Genomic DNA, 22,539 nt, shown 5'->3' with positions numbered 1-22,539 from the left:
CACTTATGTGGCATAACTGAATATTTTATTCTGTTTTTGCAGATGGACAACTGAGGCACAAAGAGAGAGTTTGGTCAACAGGACTCCCTAATTTCAAGTGCCAGTTGTGAGAAAAGACGTGTCTTTTACTACTGGCTTTTATTTACTGTTGCACATATCTGAAAACATTCCCTTTTGATCTCAGCTGCAGCTCTGAGTGCTCAGCACTGCTCTGAATCAGACTCAAAGCATCTAAAGCCAGCTAATTAGAGGTGAGGGACATGCAACTAGGAGTTGCCCTGTGAAAATCCTGAGCCAGGCCAACCGATGGCTTCTGCAAAGGTAGAGCAGTCCTGTAGGAGTTTGACGGCTGTCCTAATCTGTTCTTTAGCAAGCTTGTGCCTCCTGCATTTCCACTTTCCACCTTCTGACTGCAAAAAACAGAACCAAGACTTTCCTGTAATCCCTTTATACCCCTGAGTTTCCTGAGCTTCAAATATCCAGAATTCTCTCACAAGCGCTAAGTCTTCTTTAAGCTCCTTTGTTTTACTTTGCAGTCTTTCAGCAGATATTTACTGTGCTGCTTTCCAACAGTAGCAAGGTGGTATTGGGTAATTTACAGAACTGTCCTGACAAATTAGATTTATATAGGCAGGAGCCTAGGAGGTTTTTCAGATAGCCTTGGGGCTTAATTCTCACTGGTTTTAGCAGGATTAAGGCAAGGAGGCATTTGTGAATAGCCTGTCACTGGTTCCTTAAGACCTGACCCTTTAATTCTTCACTGAATCAAGTTTATACTGACCTACTAGATCTAGAGCATATAAATGCACAATAAATGTCAGCAATTTATTAATGTCTGTAAAGTGCAATCTGGAAAATGAGCCTCTTGATGAGGAGAGAGGAGGATGTATTGTATTTTCTTGAGGCTTTGAAGTAAAAGTGTCTGCAACCAAAGCAAGAAACAGGTGGAAACTGTTGTCCTTTGCATTATGCTGAAATCAAAATGAAAAGTATCTGAAAGCCCCAATAGGTTCTTCACATCTACACTGAATGCTGTTAGGTATTACTAGTGATCAGTCAGATAGTGAAACCCTGAGTTAGAGACTAGTTTGGAAGAGTACAGAAAGCATTCATGCCTTTGGAACTCATGGTTTCTTGAAGGGCTCAAAAAGCCCTTGTGGAATTTGATCTGTTTGGAAATATTTTTTGTCTGTGCTTCATTTCTTGTTTTATTTCAGCAGGATTTAGTGAATAGGTTATGCAAACTGACTTCAGATAGTAGATTGCTCCCATATCATTGATGTACTCCTCTATTTATATATATGTATGTGTTTGTGACACACAGTTTGCGGTACTCCTGTGATAGTTTCCTCTTTCTGACTGAAGAGGAGGAAAATAAAAGGTTCAAATGAACAAAAACCAAACAGCAACCCACAAATAACAAAAAAACGCAGATTCCAAGGCTAAAATACAGGCACTGTGATCATTTACTGTAATAGAATATGTGGGATTTGTAACTATTTTCATGGCTAAGCCAACAGTTCATCTGAAAAGTGGAAAATAATTGCTGATGTAACCTCCACTTAACATAGACCTTAATCATTGCATACCATAATCTTTGCTTCATTTGAGCAGACCTACAATTTGCCTAACTCCAGTTGCATGTCTTGTGAAGGTCTATACGTTGTTACTGTTGATGAATCAACAAACTGGACTGGCAAGAATTAGCTTTGTCCTGTGATTTCCCAAAGGAGCAAAAATTAGGTCTGCAAAAAAAAAGTGGCTCTGTATTTTAGATGGTGCAGTAAGAAATCAAGCTGGTCCCTACAGTATCTCAATTCTCTTTCCTCCTTAAATCATTGTGCTGCTTGTCCACTTTCTTGTATTCAGCACACTCCCATTGTCTTGACTTCTGTTGCTTCTTTGCTTCCTTTCCCAGCACCACAAGGGAGATATATCCCAAGGATGTAGAAATAATAACCATCGTCATCGTCATAAATCCTCCTGCATTTGGCTCTTCTCACAGCAGGCACCTCTCCCTTCATCTGGAGCTCACTGTTAGTATAATAGGAGCCCAGATGAAAACTCTGAGAAACTCTGAAACGTGGCTGGCTTCCTTCCACTCCGTCTTATTTGTCCTAGCCAGCTTCAGCTATCCAACCTCTTGACATCCTCAGAAAACTCCTAAATGTGCTGAATGGCATTTGGGAGAGGCTGACAGGAAACGGAGCAGTCAGACTTAGGACTGCGTTGAACAGTCTGCATGGATTGCTGTCTATCTATAGGATACTCAGCCATTCCTAAGTTCCCCTAAATTCTTTTTTTTTTTTTTTTTTTTTTCCCTGAAGTGCTGAGCTATTTTCATCACCATCTATGTTAGTGGCTGCAGCTTTTCTTACTGCCTTTGGGAGTGTGATCCACACACTGATGTATTTTTAGCTACTTGGCTAATTATTATTTTCGTGAGCGTAGTGTTTCATTATTCATTAAAGCTGGGGTGATGTTTCAGTCATTTCTCAGCAGAAATAGTGTGAATTCAGTAAGTAAGTAAAGCAGGATCTCTGAGTCAGGGTTAAGACTGTTAGGAAGAATGGTCTGGTAAGAAAGAGTGGTATGAGAGGTGAGAGCTATTGATTTACAAAGGAAAGTTACTAAGAGAGCAGAAACAAGCTGTTCTCAATGTGAACAAGAAGCAAGGGGCTGACTGAAACTTTGGGAGGGAACTCTTTACCAAAGGAAAAAAAGCTGTCAGAGAAACCCAGAAAATCATCTTTTGGAAAGTGAATGAATACTGGTAAGAAGTGCTGCTCTTACAGAGCTGGTTAAGTATGAATAAAATCGGTCCTGCTGCAGTGCACAGAGAGGGCTGAGAGGACCCCGGAGAGCATCTAACTGGCCTTCAGGGCTTTCTAACAATTTGTTCTTCATTCTGTGACAAAGCTGGGCACTCTGTATGTGCTGGCTCTTCCTGGAAGATGGAATATAGCTCACTTTCCTGATGTTAGACAGTCTGCGCGGGCATGCCAGTGCTTTCAGTCTGTCTTTGCACTGGCCCACAAAAGAAGAAGCCTCACAGGTTCTGCTCATGTTGAAGACTCACTTCTCGTATCACATCCACAGCAGAACACAAAGATGTAGGAGGAGCTTTGTGCACTCTGCCTGTCCAGCCATCGCCTCATTCTTTCCAAGGACCTTCTTGTCCATTAGCAGTCTTCCAGGCAGGCTGTCGAGTAAAACCCTTCAGAGGGAGGGCTCCAGTGGTGTCTGGATGACAGTATGCCTGTGCATTGGGCTGCATCACCAGATGCAGAGTGACTGCACACCTGGAGACAACACATTGCAACACACATTTGTGTTGAGACTACTGCCATGCTTCCTGAGTGAAGAATGGGGGGAAAAAAAGCAAACAGAAGACATTAGGACCAAGATATTTAAAGCCATTTGAAGACAGAAGAGTTCATCTACAGAAGGAAGCTTAGGGGAAGCTCTGAGAGACTTTTTACATGTGTCTGTGGCATATCCTTATGATCTAAACACTTAGGCTTTTTTTCCCAACGTCTATTCAACATGTTCCTTTTGGCTGGAGGTCTTTACAACATTAACTCAACAGTGTCCACAAAGAGTCTATCTCAGCATGTACTGCAGGCTTGCCTCCCCCTCCTCCTTTTTCAATAGAGTTGTGTACAGTAGAGGAGCAAAGTAGGAAACAAAATGGCTTGAAGCCACATGTGCATTTCCCATAGCTCAGTGCCAGTCTCTAGAATAAGTGATTAAGCCCTGAGGCTGCTCAATGTCACGTTTTCTGCCTCTGGCCCCAAAGGAAAGTTCCCATCAAAGCCCTCTCTGTGCTCTGGTGACAACCCTGCCTGAAGGACAGGAGAGGGGTAAGGACAGCATTAAGCCGTGGGCACTCTGCCACCAGGAGTGACAACTGCAATCAGGGGTTTGATTCTTCAGCTTTATGCACCCTACAAAGCATTAAAGTAACACAAACGGTGCATGGTCTCAGTCAGTCAAGCCCAAGTACTCAAGTGAAAGAAGCTGTGTCATACAGGTCCCCTCTGGAGGCCTTTTCAGGTTCTGACAGACTCTCATCCCTCCTTTCAGAATGTTCTTATCCTACGCTGACAGAAGGGAATAGATAAGAGCAAAGCTTAAATATTTCACAATGCTACAGCACCATGCATTTGAGACTCTAACAGCACTACAAATGCTAACTCAATTAGGATCAGAGTCCTTTTGGAACATAGCAGTGTCATCTTTCCCAAGCAGTTTGGAGTAGCAGACCACAAAGGTCTTGTAAATATTATCTCAGATGAAAATTACATTGAAGGCAATGGAATCAAACCCCACTTTAGCCACCCAACATTGCATTTGGCTTTGAAATTACAGTAAGATCTCAGTGCAACTGTTAATGAGCTGTATAAACTTTGGGCTGGGAGGAATGGAGAGATAAGGTCCAGGTCTTCTCACTTTTCTGCGTCCGCAATATCTAAGAGCTTCTAGTGGGCCCAAGGACCCATTCTCCTCTATGATATTTCAAGAGTAAGTTTTCTTCTTTCCATCTTCACTTCAACTAAGATGAGGGTAAATAGGAAGGCGATACAGATCTCCCTCCTTTCTCTGTTTGTACCTTAAACACTTGAAAGAAATGAAAAGGAAAAAAAAGTAGGCCAAGAATAATTTCACAGGCTTCCTTTAAGGTCTTTGGTATCCAAGATGTGCTGTTGGTTGGAAAAATGCAGATCCGTAAGAGGTGGCCATGTCTTATCCATTACTTGTAGTGAGTCCATGTATGTACTATAGCAAGAGCCCTATTTGCTGCCTCTCAGAAAGTCTGTGGAGCAACTATGAGCACCAGTGGGAATACTGAAGTAAAGGAGGGTGGAGAGAAAGGCCAGGGCAAGCCAGAAACAACAACAAAAAATTATCTGTATGCATGAAGGAAATCCTAAATGACCATGAAGAGCTACAACACAAATCAATAAATGGAGGTGCCATGAAAATCAGAGCCAGCACTCAACACTGCCATCCAGCTGCAATGCTGACTGTGTTCTTAGAGGAGCTAGGGCTGGTGTTAGCAGGGTCAGGGAACACTGTAGAGCAGTAAGCTGAACCAGCAGAGCTAATCCTGGCTGGTTAGGAGAGTCAGGGCCACCAAGAGCCATTGAACCCTTCAGAACTTGAAGCTGAGAAAACATGCTGCCTCTGGAAGGAGATGGAGTCTGTATCAGTAGATTGCAGCCTTTGTATGAATTCCTCCTCTTTGGGGATACAAGGTCACAACACACACACTGTTCAGCTGTGCAGGGAGGCAGTAGCATTGGTCTGTCTGGAACAGAAGCTGAAAAAATTATGAGACACTTTGGAATTATCTGTTTTAGAACATTTTTCAGGTTAAGTAGGAGACTTGCAAGTCTTGGGCTTTGCTGAAAGTGGCTCTGATGATTAAAGAGGCTGTTCTCTGCTCCCTGGGGAGCAGGAAGTTGTTGGCTGAAGGTGGTCCCATGGCTTAGGCTCACTTTTGGGAGTTTAGAAAAGCAAAAGACAAAGGTATGACTGGGAGGATAATGAAAGTTAAGCAGGGCAATATTGACTATCCTTGCCAGATCCTGATCAAGAATCTTGGTGTGACTTCTTTGGGTCTGCCAGTAATTTCAGTGGGATGCAGCATCCCTGTGCCACACACCATGGCTGTGGGCACAGGAAGCAGGTGTAGACTATCACCCTATCAGTAGCTGAAGCTGAGGAGGAGAGAGACCTTTCCTTCTTTGGACAGAGCCTTGCTATAAAGCAGTGGGGGTTGTAGTGTCTTATAGAAGCATCATTTTGTAGAGCAGTTTAATGTAGAGCAGTGTGGGGAAGGCAAGGGAGGCTACTGCATAGCCAAAGAGTTTTCCTCACTGAAGCCTTGGTTGATGTGAGCATGATCATGAGGTGAGCATGGCTGATGGGGTGGTCTGCTCTGAATAAAGTGGCTTGTTTCTGGCAAGTTTTTACTTCTCCTCCTCCTTTCCTTTTCTCCTCCCAGTTTAATTCTTTTGTTCTTCCCAGTCCTCCATTCTCATTTCCTTTTTTCTCTCCCTCAAGCTCTGACATCTCACTGCTCTAGCCCTCTCTCTTACCAGGTCAGCCCTTTGAAGAGCCCCATGTTTTCACTGTGGGTCCCATCTCCACAACTTCCCTGTTCAACCAGACAGTTGCAAGGCCTGGGGCTGTTCTGGGAGAGGAGCTCACTGCTGTGTTGGTGGAGCCCTCCCTCTTCAGATTCCCAAGTCACTGGGAATTAATATGCTCTTTGCTTTCCCTAATTGCTTAAGATGTTTGTTTGACTTTAACAAACCTGTGGATGCTTTCTCAGAAGGTAATTGCCCCCATTTTCAATAATGCAAATTAAAATAATAATAGTAAAAATAATAAATACAACCCCATGCTTGTCATCAAACAGGGAGGGAGCTACTTGATGATCCACTCTCTCTCTTCACAAGGTTGAGTAATTAGGTTTAAGACCTATTGTTATAGGTACCAGAAGAAGTCTAAGGCTAACAAGCAGGCTAAAAGGAATGTTAGGGATTTGATGGTCTTGGGGCTTGAGCCTTTCACTGTCATTCTGATGGTTACAAAAACCCTGGGCAAACCAGCAGGGAGCACCATTGTGTGTGAAGCTGGTGACAGGGCCTCATCCTAGTTGTTCATGCTTTGAGGGTGCCAGCACAAAGTGCTTCATAATTCCTTGGTGCAATCTAGTAAAGGTCAAGTGAACTCCAGAGACCAGCAGTGGAAGGACTTGAGGTATCTGTGCTGACATTTTGCTTGTGTTGGGGAGAAGCAGGGACACTTCACTTCATCAGAGCTGGGTGCAGACATGTTCCCCTAGAGGGGATGAGTAAGAGCTGCAGGACACAAACTATTGCTTCATGTGAAGGTTTTACTTTAAAAGGTTTTGGTTCCTTGACTTGAACACCTGTTGGCTGGCTCCTTCTGAAACAACGCAGCTATTTCCTTCCAAAAAGAAGACTAGGCACAGCTGGTAGCACAGCATATGCTAGGAACCTAGAGCAAGAGCATAGATGCTGATAATGGCAAGCACTCAAAACCTTCTACACGGTCCACACAGACCTTGGGTTCTCAGGTGGCTTGCATGCTCAAGTCCTCAGGGTAAACATTCATCCTTGATATTACACTGTAAAAGCATTATTTTAGTGGTGGACTGTAACCCAGTCCTCTTGCGTTTGGGCATTTAGAGATGAAAGATGAGCGAATGCATCCTGTGCTCTGTGGCCACAGCAGCAGACCAAAGGAAAGTGTATTAATTGAGAAAGGCACACTGAAAATACTTACATGGGTCTAGTTTAGGCTATTTTCTACCTCTCAGTCACAATACCCAAGTGTATAACATCCATCTACTGCCTACCATCATAAGCCTGCTCCATTTCAGGTATCATAAAATAGAAGGGAAATTTCACATGTGTGAGAGGATCTCGTAGGGAAAATAATGGAAACCAAATAATTGCTGAAGTATTAAAGCTAGAGAGCTGATGCCCTGCTGGTTAAACACTGGGGAACCATCTTGCATAGCCTCTGGAGACACAAACTAACCTTTTCTCTTCCAGGGGTGTTTTGTCACCATCAACATTGCCAGCCTGGGAATAGAAGAAACTCTCTTTGTTTCCTTCCTTGCAGACAGGTTGTGCTAAGAGGTGCCATCCTCTATCCAGGTGTCTTCACACTATTTAACTGGGTTAAGAAGAAAAAAAAAGCTGTTTGCAGTGCTAAATTGCTTCCTCACTTCACAAGATGTGAAAGTCTCTCTTTTACATGTCCACGTTTCACTCCTTCTGGGGAGACATCTGGTCCTTTTATTTTTTTTAATGCACTCTGCTCCTTAAATGCTGTATCCGAGACAAATCAGGTCATGCAAAGCCAGGCCCATGAAAGCTTTGAGGTGACTCAATGCTGTGAAATCAGTGAGAGTCAGGTGCCTAAATCTCTTTGTGAGTCTATGTCCAACTAGCTTTGAATGATGTCAGTTGAATATATGTTGTATAGTAGTTAAGACTGGAACGTCATGGTTTGATGTGTATCTTCCTCAGAGGACTGGTGAAGAAAGGCTGAGGGATCTGGACTGATTCAGCTTGGAGAAGACTGGAGAGACATCATTGCAGCCTTCCAGTATTTAAAGAGAACTTAAACAAAAGGGAGATTGACTTTTACACAGGCAAATAGTGCTAAGGCAAGGATGAATGGTTTTAAACTAAAAGAGGGCAGATTACTTCAGATGTCAGGGAGCATTTTTTTTCACTCAGAGGATGGCGAGGTGCTGAAAAAGGCTGCGTGGAAAAGGTTGTGGATGTCTGATCCCTGCAGGTGTTCAAGGCCAGGTTGAATGGGGGCTTGGGCAGCCTGAGCTGGTGGGTGGAACTCCTGCCCACAGGAGGGGCTTGGAGCTGGATGGGCTTTGAGGTCCCTTCCAACCCAAGCCATTCTGTAATTCACCCCACAAACACCATCGATGATTAGCTGATTCAGCACTATTTCACTCCGTCAACAGAAGGAAAGATTTCCACACATATCTTAATGCAGGTGTCATGAAAATGGAATTACTTAGGGTCCATATATCTTTTCACTGAGTACAAGGTTTTTTTTTTTCTTTTAGTTTGTTTGGTTTTTTAAGGTGAGAGTAACATGTTTCCCCTTTCCATTCAGATGGTGCTGGAGCTTAAAACAGAGCCTTCTTCATTATTTGATGTGTTTTGATGCCTCTGTAAGCGCTGGAAGGTAGAAAGGTAGTCAGAGATAAGAAATCTTGGGGTCTTGGGTCAATGAAATTTCCATATTCTTACTACCTACAAACTAACCTCAGCCCTATCTATGTCCTGAGCATTCATTTCTCATCTACTACTCTGAGCTATTTGACAGTGAGGAAAGTCTCACTTGCAAGAACTGTCTGCCTGGGAAGGAATGTCCTAGAAAGCTGGAGGTGTGGCAGACAAGCAGATTGAGATGGTGAGAGGATCATCCTTCCAGGATTGGAAAGATGATGTGGGCTGTACAGATAGAGACATAAATCCTACCAGTACATTTCATGAAGGCAAAGCTTTGCACATTGGCTTCAGAGGGTATGTGGGGATGGTCTAAATGAAGGATGTGTTTGTCTCTGTATGTTCCTTATGATGCTCGTATGTGAACCAGCCTTAGTATTTTCAAGTTCCATGTATGCTTACAATATTATGAATATTTCAATATTAAGTGTTAGTATGAGTTTATGCATAAATTTATAGATGAAGAGGGTGTGTGACTGAATAATAATATATGAAAACTCTCCTTACCAGACCTGCTTTTGTTGTTTTTTTTTTGTCTAGGGGCTCTTGATTCTGTACAAACACTAATAATAATTGTCACTTTTATACCAGAAGCCACAATATTACGACCAAGATGTCATACATGCATGGTGGATAGATAAGACAGACAGATTTCTTGTTTTCCACTGCAGTGCTTCTGAATACATCCTGGCAAGGCTGACTCACCCTTTTACCTTTCGAAGGAAGACAAATTGCTTTCCAGGAGCTTCATTGTGTACAGGTTATTTCTGAGCAGCTTCCTTAATTAAACCTTATCTGTTGTGTGCGTAATCTACAGAAGAAGAGCCCTCATCTTTTTTGTGTGTGGGAACAGAAGTTTACCTCCAAACAATCTGCTTCTCACCCAACCCCTTGTTACACAACATGACATACATACTAGATGGATACCGTGTCCTACCCCAGAAGTAGCTTCAGGCCAGTAACCTCAAAATAAGTCATTTCAAATGCTTAGGATGCTGCAGTGGGGAGAAACTGAATACAAGTGGAATTCGTGAGGGCCACTAAGAGCCATCTGAATTCACACAGTCCAACTATTAGAACACTGTTTTAATCCATGACCTTAAAGCCCATCTCTGACCCAGCCTCATGTTCCTTATCTTTTATATATGAATTGTTGTTGCAAGTGCCCTGTTGGAAATACATTCTGCAATTGTGAACCTTGCAGTCTGCCAGGGACTCAAACTGATGTCATCCCAACTGGGATAAGGGGACAGTGAAGTCATTGGAATAGCAATGAGGCTTTTAGCTCTGTAATATGGTAGTCAAAGGTGCAAGGTTTCAGTCTGATATCCCAGAAGAGGAAAAGCACTCTCCTGCTCCAGGTAAGGAGTGACTGGCCAGTGATCAAGGTATGCAGCAAGGCCACATTTCATCACAGCTGTCCTAGTGACAAGAGATCTCTCTCTTCAGTTCAAGCGATAGTTGTCATCTTCTGTCCAAGGACTGAAATTTTGTCATGTTCATTAGTGGTCTGATAGGAATCAGACATATTATACTGGATCTTTAGGATCTTGTAGTCATTTTTCCAGTTTCCCAATCATGCTGCTGTTTGAAACTGATCAGAGACCTTTGTGAGGGGCAAACCTACGGCATGTGTTACTTGGTTCTAGAAAGGAATGCCTATGTCCATGTACCTGTGTCTATGTACTGCTCTGGCTTCAATATAGCACAAATATATTCAAGTTCTCCTTAAACCAACTTGTCTACACATTAGTAGTAATATTGCTACAGCAACACAGGGCTTAGTGCAAACTGCAAAGCTTGCCTAAAGAACAGGGTAGGTGAACCTGTGCAGAACTCTGCTCAACTCGTCTGGGTCACAGTGAAACATTAGCTGTGTTGGTGCATTCAGACCCATCCTCAACCCTGCATAGCTGTGTGGAGCAGCTCTTTTCCACGATGATTTGGGACTGCTGGCTCCTTAGCCACCATAGCCACTGAAGTTCACCCCTGTTTACCTGGGGAACAATCCTGCTTGGACATCAGGGCAGGGGGCCTTGTCCTCTTTGGTGACTCCAGAAGGATATGATGGGTAGCATTTCTTGCCTTCTGGTGGCCAAGTGTTGGGCTTGCTGGCACTGCTTTGTTCACGTGTTCATGCCCATCTGTCTCACATCAGTGTTTTCATTCTGCATGGGAGTAATCCTTTACAGTCTGTTTCTCAGTGACTGCTGCCTGTGACCAGTCCACTGTAACCCTCTGCATTCGCACCATGTTTTCAGCACCATGTGTTGATACAGCAGCGTCTCCTCCCTTACTCCAGCTGCGGTCTTTTTGGGTGTATTTATGGACTTCTGGTTCTTTCCCCAGGTAGCATCTCTCAGTTGCAGTGGTCTGTGGAGTGGTTTCTTCTTCCCTTGCAGAAACAAACACTTGCTATCTTTCTCAGCCAGCTCATTTTCTTTCTTTTGTGACCTGAGCCAGTGTTGGAAACTGGGTGCAGACAGTAAAAGTGCTTCTGAGTAGCTCTTTTGAATACTTCCCAATGGGAATATTAATAGAACGGTGTCCTGTCATCAGTATGCAGCTGAACTGTTACTTGCCCAAGAGCTGCTAAAGTTATTGGGGTGAAGCATGGTATGACCTGTAAATTCAGAGGGATTTTACAAACCAAGCATTATCTGTCTGCAGCAGACCAGCATGAAGTATGGGCTCTGTTTTGGTCCCATTTAAGTCTTTAATGCATGGCTTAAGTCTAAAAAACAGGAGGAATGCTTGTTCTTTGTTGTAAAGCCGTATTCTACACAACGGTCAGAGAAATAATCATAATCTGCTGAAATTGGAAAGGCTGATATCTATCTGCCCATTATTTCTACAATGAAACCAAGAGTGGAGAGCAGAGAAAGAGGGCTCGGAGTGCTTGCAGGCAGGCCATTTGTGAGAAGGATGTGCGTGTTTGTGTGACAGCATGCATCTATGGCAGGGCGAGTGGTGATAATGGTCTCTGCAGGCAAATCTGAGCCAAAAAGCTATAAAGCACGAAACACTTGCTGTGGTTAGAATCACATATGTGTGTGTGATTTCATTAAAAAGGAATAAGGATTTGAAGGCAAAAGAGGATCTGGAAAGACTGTGGAACACCCCTTTGGGAGAGTATTTTGAAAATGACTGGGGGTAAAAAACTGGAAAGTTTCAAAATGGATGGGAAAATTAATCATGGCAATAGTGACAGCCCAGCTAGTGCAAGCCTTTCCACACAGGCAAATTGCTCTGCATATGGCTAGCAGAGATGATGGGGTGATTTAAATTCCTTTTACCAATCACCCGTGTCTGCCCAGCTGTAGGATGAAATCAGAGCCACTGGCCTCAAAACCATACCAAACGGAATGGCTGCTTCCAAGCTCATCACCTGTTAGCAGGAGGGGAAGGTGGGACTTTCCCAATTGAATAAGAGCCTGGGCTGCACCTGGAGTAGTCTTAACTTACCTAATCATAGAATCATAGAATTGCAATAGATTGGAAAAGACCTTAAAGATCATCAGGTCCAACTGCAACTTAACCATACGACCCTGTTTTCTTCTCTGTCCTCCTTCCTTCTTCTTCTAAGGTTGAAAAAAATGAGGACGGGGACCAAAAGATTGAGCAAGATGGCATCAAACCAGAAGATAAAGCTCATAAGGCAGCCACCAAAATCCAGGCCAGCTTCCGTGGACACATAACAAGGAAAAAGCTCAAGGGAGAGAAGAAGGCAGATGCCCCCGCATCCGAGTCTGAGGCCGCCGACAAGAAGGACGAAGGCCCTGCTGGTGGAGCTGCCGAGAACAAAGAGAGTGAGGCTTCCGCTGCCACAGAGGCCAGCGCCGCCGACAGTGCCCAGGTGGATGAGGGCAGCAAAGACAGCAGCGCTCCAGCAGAGGAGAAAAAAGGGGATGGAGCCGCTGACACAGGCTCAGAGCAGCCAGCCCCACAGGCTGCCACTCCTGCCGCCTCCTCAGAGGAAAAACCCGCTGCCGCTGCTGAGACGGAAAGTGCCACTAAAGCTTCCACTGATAACTCGCCATCCTTGAAGGCTGACGAAGCCCAAGACAAAGAGGAGCCTAAACAAGCCGACGTGCCTGCTGCTGACACCACTGCCACCACCACCCCTGCCGCAGAGGATGCTACTGCCAAGGCAACAGCGCAACCCCAAATGGAGACAGTGGAGAGCAGCCAAACCGAAGAGAAGACAGGTGAGTGAGCGCCTCGGTAGGGAGTGGGCCTCTCCAGAAATGGGTATCTGCCATGTTCTCCTGCAAATGCCTCTGAGACCCCTGACCTAGCCTTGCTGGTGGGATGGTGAAGAAGGAGCAGAATCTTTTTTCCATCTGCCTAAGAATGGCTGAGATATTGGTACAACCTCATCCTATTATCAGCATCATTAATAGTTTTAATTCACACAAGTAGTACTTCTAGTCTCTTTGCTTGGAGTAGCCTGCTACAGCCATGCATATCAATTGCATGAAGCTTTCAGACATATCTCAGCTAGGTTATACCCACATGATAATAGGATTAGGTAGGAAAGGGAAGATTAAAGGCCCTGACAGCTCAGTGAATGAGGACTAGAGAGAGCTAAATGCAAACAGTCGGTCCAGGAGGTGTTTTCCAGTTCTTTTTCCTAACCAAGCTGCAGGTCTGTTTAACTGGTTCCCCTGGGAAGAAGTAAAAAGTTTGGAGAGGCAAAAGTGAGCATTTTTTACAGTAGCATATTGTTTGCAAACCGTAAAGAAGAGCTGTTACTGAATTACGATACTGAGATAGGTAGAAAACACATCAAATACCTCTTCTTTACCTTCTAAAAATTATCGAAGAAAAACAAATAAAAGAAACAGTACAACAGAGGCAGGCACCACATGAAACTTGATCAAAAGGTGGTGCAAAGCATAACTGGCCTCCACATTCATGACATACTCAGTTGTAGAATGCACTCTGTGATCAATAGCTTGTTGAGGAAAAAAATGTAGTGTATCACCTTGATTTTCGTAAACAGCCTTATGTAAATAGATAGAGAGCTTCTCCATCCAGACTTGCACTCATTGATGTTTTTTCTTCATTTCATTTGTGTGAATGACTTCTCTTCCAAAATGAGAATTCCAATTCTACATTTAGGCTTCCAAGCTTCATAGTTAACTCAGGGCCTCGGGTGACTGCACCCACTCAGCACAGTGGAAAGATAAGGAAGTACTTATCCAAAAGAACAGATAAGTACTCAGAGAAGAGCTTCTGCAAAATAATTCTGAATTAATGTGCGGAACTGCTTTGAGGAGTGTGACTCTAAGCTGAAAGTACACAACAGCAAAGGGATGCTTGTTTTACCTCCTTTTATTTAAGCATTTCTAGAGATAAACCTTGAATTTGCATTCACCATGTTGTCTCTTTGTGGTCTCTGTCCCTTCTGTCTTTTGCTTTATATGATGACAATATGAGTGGCAAAATAAATGGTATATGATTTGAGAAATCTAATTTGGTATGTTGCATGCTGCACTTGCATTGTATTTACACATGAGCAAAGGTATAAACATCACTGGTAAAAACAGAATAGAGTAAATCAGTGTTTTGGAGTCCTGTGTACACAGAATAATGAGTGCAAATTAACTCTTGGTTAAGATTTGGAGTGCCTTATTCTTAAACAAGAATTTATTCTGCTTTGAATTAACATCCTATTTTTGTTCAGTATAATATTCTGTAATGGATAGAGATAGGCAATTAATAGCATTAAGATATTTCACTTGCTTAATTTTACCTGTTTTCAATGATCAGTAATCAAATAATGTTTTTTTTTTCTAGTCAGTATTCTGAGTCATTTGCAGACATCTTCCCTATGGTCTTCTTGCTCTTAACATCATTTGGAATGGGAACATTACAATTTAATACACATTTGCACATGATACTGCTGCTTATGTAAATAACTAGCCAACAGAGTAAGTTATGAAATCTACAATCAAATATGTATTTAAAAATGAGCTTTTGGTGATTATTTGATTGTTCAAGGCCAGTATGTGCATCTATCCAGACTCACTTAATATGCATGCAGTAATACTCAAGCTTATAAATGTTTGCTGAAAGCAAACATGGAAGGTGTGTGGCCATGGTTAAACTGATATTCTCTTTAAAATGTTAATGAATATAGATTTTTTTTTTTTCTTTTCTAAATTCCTATTAAAGGATGGTATCAGCCTTCTAGTCACAAAGTCAAACAGCTGTGTATATGCCCCCAGAGCAATGCAAGAAGGGAATGAAAAAAAACCACCAGATTAAATAGGCCTTCTTGTCTGTCTCTTTGAGGGTGCTGGGTTGTGTTCTGCAATATGCTCTATAGCACAATGTTCAGAATAGTGAGAAGCAGCTCTCTCTTCAAAGCATCTTCCCCAGAAGAGCATCAGAACAGTATCAAAGATCCCGCAGACAGAAAATATTTCCTGTTAGGATGTCTAAATTCTCTTTTGTTTATATTCATTCTATTATTCCCTCTCATCTCTTTAAACCTCTCCGTTTCCCTCTCTTGGTACTTACACCTTTCATAGTCTTCACCACGCGTACTGTGTCTTGATCTTTCTCCCAGTCTTCACCCAGTAAACAAATCATTCACTGGTTGTTGCTGGCATGGCTGAACTAGTTGATTGTTTTTGAAAGAGGGAGGGCTACCAAACATCTGCCACTCCGATACTCCGCCAGCCTGGGGACAGACCCTGTTTCAGCTTCATCAGTTCCCTTCTCCCAGAAGTTGTCCCCTTGGCTTTCAAAGGTCATCTCTTATCGTTTCTGTGATTGAAGACTGGCACAGTAGTAGAATGCAGTGTCAGGCTGCCAAAAATAAATCAAATTGGCTCCTCGCCAGTGTCATTGGTTGGCTGGTTGCCATAGCATGTTTGGCTGCTACTACCGTGAGGCGTGCCGACCACGCTACTTTTGTGCAGTCATGTTCATCTGCCTTGAATTTTACTACAGGCTGTAGATACAGGCTATATTGTGTCATCTGTGGGTATGTTCCATGGACAAACACAAGAGACAGTCAAGGAGATTTTTTTTGTCTTCATTAGAAGGCAGGACAAAGAGAGGAAAAGGTTAATTAATGGATGAAGAGAACGGCATGATTTTTAAATGCTTAATATTTAATGTTTCTGGAGTGGGAGGGAGGCTGGGTGATTCTTCATACAATCCTCTAATTCCCCTGACAGACCTCAACCCTCTTTGTTATTCAGTTCCACACACTCGACCTGTATCTATTGATAGTGGCTTAGGAAATTACTTCAACCAACTGTCCTCCATCTAGTATTAGTTGTTTTCATATCGCAGGCAGTTTCTAAGCAATCCTCAGTGAATCATCTCTGAGAAAAGTAGATAGATTCCAGTCTGAGGAAACCATGAAATGAGTCAGTGGGCTTTGTTCAGTGGCTATGGAGGCTGATGTAAGGAAGACATCTTTCTGTTCTCTTTATGACTGGTGGATGACTTGCATGTCAGAAAGCTGTTCTCTTATTTGAGCTTCTTTGCCAAGGCTTGTTTATGTTGACCTTCTTGTTATGATCCAACTTTTGCCCCTTTGGTGTTGGAATTATGCTTAGAGAGATTGCTTTAAATGACAATCTACTCAACGGGTCAAAATTCAAAAGTGACTGGAAGGAATTTATACCTTACATACGGATGGAGAGGTGAGACATTAAATCTAAGTTGCACTAACTTAGATGTGGAGAGTGTTCATCAGAGTCATTGGAAAGAATCTACATTAACACAGCTTTGAAGCGAGATCAGCATCCAGCAACAGCAAATTATAGAAGAAGGGATGCTGCGAACCTTATGAGAAGAGGTGAATGTCACACAATGTTAGATTCTCTTTGTAATTCACCAGGTTTTCAAGGCTTGTCTCCAAACTTGGCTAGCTCTCACTTCAAAAGCACTCTCAAGTTGTCAGGTAAGGATACAACAAAGCCCAGAAATGTGAAAGAGTAAATTGTGCCTGAGGAAACAAATTGGTCTTCTTTTGTTGAGAAATGAAGAATGCTTTCTCCTGTTTGATGAAATAACTTTACAATGGAGGAGTTTCACAGCTGAAATGAAAAATCGGCCAGATGTCAATTGTCTTGCATGCATGCAAGCCCACAGTTCCCCCTGGGGCCCTGTACCCTGCAAACAAGGAACACAGGGAGGCACCATCTTCACTTCTTTAGAGGCAGTAAGTCCCTATGGATCCTTTTTCACAGTTTATAGCTGAATAAGTTCTTTGTTTTTAGCTCAATCAGTGTATTGATTGAAGGACAATACTTGCTGCATCTAGAGAGCACTGGCTCTATAAAGGTTTGGAAGGGAAGACTGTCCATTGTCACATAGGAGCTAGAGAGTACAGCCTGTGCTATGGAAGAAGATTGCAGTTGTATTACTGGAATTTTAGTCCCGGCTTGTGGGTAGCTGGCAGGAGACAGAACAACCTCACTGACATTCCTGTTTCACTGGAGCTTATCTCTGCTGCTACACCTGGCAGCTGAGGAAAGCAATGCAAATGCAGTAGTCCTCCGGTGAGTGCCCCAGAGGGAACTACTCGAAGCAAGCGTACCAGCATTTTCCTGTCTGTAGTATCACTCAAGCAAAAAAGTAAGAATGTAAATGCTATTTAGGTTACCTGCAACATGCTCCAGGGTGACAAAGTATGTGCCTAGTCCTCAGCTGCTCTGAAAATTTTTATCTTTGCATTGTGTCTAGATGGATATGTGGATTGCATAACAGTTCTGTGAGGAGCAGAGTTTTCCAGACAATAGGAAATTTATAGCTGTAATAGATGCAGATTTCCCCTTCTGTTGCAGAGTGGAATATTGCCTCTGGTCCCATGTATGTGTCACATTTGCCATTTTTAAATGGGACGCTGCTTGCCCAGTATACGTGTAGGCAGTGCTGATGGTAAAGCAAGACCTGACTGCTTTTAATGAAATTCTAGGTGGCATTGAGCTTATTTACTGATAACACCATGAGGAATGACTGTGGAAATTGCCTTCCAAGGAAAGCAGATTAATTTAGGTTTAGTCCAAGGAGGCCTCAGTTAGAACGAGTGGTTAACTGGTTTATTTTGTGAAGGGTGAAAATTAGAGGAAAGACAACACCTTTTAATGCTGAGAACCACAGGTGTTGCAGGATCAGATGAGCTACTCCTTACTGATTGTGGCATGCTGGATGGATTTCCTCTCCATGGGGAGGTTGTAAACAACAGTCTCACTGTGAGGTTTGCTGAGAGCATTACACTCTTACAGACCTCTATAGGAAAGTGTTCTTGCAAGCAGTACATGCAGATGGAGTTGAAGGCAATACATATTGTTGTAGTTGTATGTGCTTGTATTGTGTGGTGGTCTCTCACACTAACACGGGTCTCTACAGCCAATGCCCATGGTTAAACTTTGCCTAGGTCATGCTTTCAATCACAGTCTCCTTGTTAGATTGTCTTCTGCAGTGACCTGCTACAAACCATCCTCAGAAAATGCTCCAAAATCCCCACATGGGAGGAAGCCTCTCTGCCATAAATTATAACTTATTTTTTAGCTTAGGAAGTTTCAAATAGCAGACTCTTGGACAGAGCAGACAGACAATGAAATTTAAATGGCAGCTGTTTGCTGTAGCTCCCAGCTGTGCTCTGCAGCACCACCAGTGTCATCTCTTTACACTGGGATCAAGTAGGCTGAACTTTGCAGACAGATGTAAGTTTGCAGAGTATCAGCTGGGATTTACAGCTCCGAGGAGCGTCACTCTAGATGTAGCTGTACTGACTCAGTGGTATAGATGACTGCAGAAAGAAATGGGACTGGGAAGGTTCAGCCGGTCAGAGGGATCAGATTAGTTAAACATTCCTTGAGTGCTGCATAATAGGTGCATTAATACTGGATTACCAAGTGGCAGTTCAGTGATCGCTTCCCATCTCTGCAGCAGCCCCATGGAGTCTAGCAGGGTGAAGCTGTAGGATAACTGCAGAGGGACATAAGGGCTGCCTAGACAAGTTGGACCTAACATTCATTTTCTGTACTTCTCTAGCTGTGGCCAGCACCAAATGCTGCTGTAGGCAGATGTGGCATAAACTGCCTGTGTACAGATAGGATCCATTCCTGTCCTCTGCCACATAGAATTTGATTTAACAGCTAAAGCATGATGTATTGTCTCTTTCAATACTAATTATAACTAGGGCTTTCTGTGGCGTATATATATAAATACATAATATCTGATTAACTAAGTGTCAACAGCTTTCCCAACTCCAAACAACTGTACCATGTCTGGAAAGAGTACCAATGAATTGGACATCATTGTCTGAAATATTTTTCTTTACTTGTGTTCATCACAGAGAGAACAAAAACTTCTGATAGCCCTACATTATTCTGTTGTTTATGGTATACAGTGTATTCTATATGCATATGCACAGATGGCACAGTACTACAGACCATGCTATTTCACTCTTTCCTGACAAAAACACAATCCATGTTTTCAACTGTTTTTTGTATGAAAGAATTCCCAGGCTTTGTTGTTTTCTGTGAACTCTTCTTAAATATACAAATGTTCTTTGTGAAACAGGGTGACAAACACTATATACATTAGTCCAGAAAAGGCTGTACTTGTTATGTATTTCCAGAAAGGCAGTATTTTTCCTGTGTTACTCTTCATTCCAGCTCTTCTACACACTAACATCTTTGTTTTTTGAATACAGCCACTCAGTGATCATGGGTGACAACAATGATACGCAGGTCCATTTTACACTTGAAAGATGTCCTTTTTGTAAAAGCACAGCACAAATATATCCAGCCACATAGTTATCTGTGAGTCTGGGCAGTGGCAGAGAGAACCAAAGAAATGGAAATAGAGGCCTGCGAGTCAGTGGTTGACATGAAGACAGCTACTAGAGTTGGCTTTGCGGGTAGGTTCCACCTTCTGTTCTGAACTTCCAGTAGACCATCAGAAACCCCAGTTCATGCAAGTTCAGTTTGAGCACATCTCTAAGCAGAGTGTATTTCTCAAGGCTACATCAATGCTGCAGGCAGACATAAAGGAGAACTTACTTCCTCATTCCCTCAGCTTTCCTCTCTGTCGGCATTGAACGTTTTTCAGGCAGAAAATAGAGGAGATGGTTAATGATAATGTATTGGAAAAAATTAAGTAATAGAGAGTGCTGCTAGTTTTTTTTTTTCTGAAGGGGAATTTGATTTTGCAGGCTAGTAGAACTGTGGTTTTCTTCCCAACTAGATGATCTCTTTGCATACCCTGTAAAAAGAACCCTGGCTTTGTCATCTCCAGCCATGAATATGTGGTCTGTGGAAATGCTGCTTCCTCCTTTCTGTGGCCTTTGTAATGTAACTGTCAGCATGCAACACTGGCCAAGGGCTTAAAATCTTGGCTGATGTCCTGACAGCCTGGTGCCCATGCAGGTCACTGGCCCTTTGCTGGGCTGCAGAGTATTCAGGGAAAGAACTAAAGACCTGGACAAGGACAAGGGATGCAAAGGAAAATGTTATTATCCTAATGATAGGAACAGTGAGACTCAAGGCTTCATGTAAATAAGCCTTAGATAGGGGTCATAAGGTCCCAATTAGCCAGTGTTCAAATGACCACACGCTTTCCAGCTGTACCTTCAGGCAATAGCAAATGAGTCTTCTTTTCATTACGAAAGAAAACAGACACTATTCAATCTCTTCATTTTCTTCCGGCAAGACACAGTTATTGGGAATGCTATTAATAATGACTGGACATTACCTGTAACCTACAGGGCTTAATGAAGAAGAATATTTCTCTAACGTTTGGAAGAGCATCCCAATCCCTGTGTTAAAGTTGTGCAGTGCTGCAGAACCATAACTGACAATGCATTTCGCGTACAAAGAAAGGGATAGGAGGGCAGGAGTGAGAGCAGTGGCCAGTGTGCAGTAGCATTCCCCAGTGCTGCTGACTTTGGCAGAACTGTCTTAGCAGCTGTGAAAAAATGTTTAAAAGACCTTAGTAGATATCTGATGGAAGAGATGGAAAACAGGATAAAAGTCATTAGAACTGAGGCGGTGCGAAGTACTTTTAGAATGGCCTTTGTGGTTCTGAAGGGATTTGAGCACCTGTTGATTTGGAAATAATGCAAACCTCTAAGAAGGAGGAGGAAGGTTTGAATGCAGGCTTGTGTGGATGAAGTCCATAACTGCTTAGTATTTAGAATTTTAATACTTTATCCCCACATTCAGTCTGGCTTTGGGCATAAAACATATTCTAGCCCTGACAATCCATGTTGCCTATCCCAAAATTTCTCTTCAAGCTCCTGTTCTTCCTCCCTCCTTGCCTCCATCCTTTACAGCCTGTTTGGAAGCAACGCTCACCAATGGCAGCTGCAGCTAAAGGGCTGAAATATAAACCTCGAACCTGCCAGTTCTTTGTTTGGAGACCTAACAGCATGGCCAAACACAGGGACTAAACTTCACCTCCTGTCCGTAACACAGCCTCTCCTAACACACCTACAGCCCAGCAGCAAGACACTGGGGAGAAACATACAGCACTTGCACTTTACAGCGCCAGTGCTGTGAGTGAATGGCTAGATTTGGTCTCAAGAGATACTAACCCAGTACTGTTCACTACACTCAATAAAGACACACAGAATGAGAAATAAAATGTTTCTTTCTGCCTCAGGCTAGAAACCTTCACGACTTAAACCAAATGACTGAGAAAGATGGATGAAGTCACTGATTTCTACCTGAGGCAACAACGAGAAAATTCCAGTCATTCCTGAATGATGTAGCATAGTTCTAGTCCTCATTTCTTGCAAAACAAGTACACATGTTTCTGACAAACAGAGGACTTGAGCCTTACTGCAGTTCAGACTGTCTGCACACAGAGCTTTTGAGTCCTGCCAGGCTCTAATTTTATCTGTGAAACTTGTTTTCATTAAAAATCCCTTTAATTTCAACATCTTCTTCAATAACATAGATGATGGCATCAAGTGCACCTTCAGCAGGTTTGCAGATGACACCAAGCTGGGCAGTGCAGTCAACACAGTAGGGACCTCAACAGGCTGGAGAAGTGGGCACCTCTGCTGTGAAGAAAGGTTGAGGGAGCTGGACTTGATCAGCCTGGAGAAGAGAAAGCTCCAGGGAAACCTCACTGCGGTCTTCCAAAATTTGGAGTGTATAAACAGGAGGAGGGACTGCTGTTTATAAGGATGGATAGTGATAGGACAAGGGGGAATGGTTTTAAACTGAGATGGGAGGTTTAGGTTAGATATGAGGAGGAAGTTTTTCACACAGAGGGTGGTGACGCACTGAAACAGGTTGCCCAAGGAGGCTGTGGATGCCCCATCCCTGCAGGCATTCAAGGCCAGGCTGGATGTGGCTCTGGGCAGCCTGGTCTGGTGGTTGGTGACCCTGCACGTAGCAGGGGGTTGGAACTGGATGATCATTGTGGTCCTTTTTAACCCAGGCTAACCTATGATTCTATGAATTTGTCAAAATGAAACATAACATACCGGAATCAGGAACTGTGGGATTTCTGGATAAAAGTAGTAAGAGAAACCTTTGTCTGCCTTTATAATAACCGAGTGAAGATCAGGTACTCCCTGAAGTGACAGAAGACATTGTGTGTCTGTGCTCACATTAGGAAAATGAAATGCAGTAAGCTTAGCAAGGAAGACATTGGGCTGTTGGCTGTGCTGGATGTTTCCCTTGATGCCTCTTGCTGTGGTTGTTCCATTTCATATGAATTATTTATTATTTATTGGGACCAAGATGTGGAG

The 22,539-nt window shown here is 43.0% G+C and overlaps 1 protein-coding gene across 1 annotated transcript in view; it reads left to right on the top strand.

The window, feature by feature from the left end:
- The window catches only part of GAP43 (growth associated protein 43), a 54,203-nt gene that overhangs the window by 16,167 nt on the left and 15,497 nt on the right, over positions 1 to 22,539 (top strand). Inside the window, exon 2 of the mRNA XM_015875967.3 lies at positions 12,388 to 13,009. Coding sequence (XP_015731453.2) covers positions 12,388 to 13,009 — 622 coding nt within the window. The remainder of the gene's footprint in view (positions 1 to 12,387; positions 13,010 to 22,539) is intronic.

This window comes from Coturnix japonica, chromosome 1, assembly GCF_054131305.1.
Source record: "Coturnix japonica strain WE chromosome 1, WE-NBRP24, whole genome shotgun sequence".
NCBI classification, from domain to species: Eukaryota; Metazoa; Chordata; class Aves; order Galliformes; family Phasianidae; genus Coturnix; species Coturnix japonica.
The sequence above is the reverse complement of the archived record's forward strand: the minus strand, read 5'-3'. Positions and strand labels throughout refer to the sequence as shown.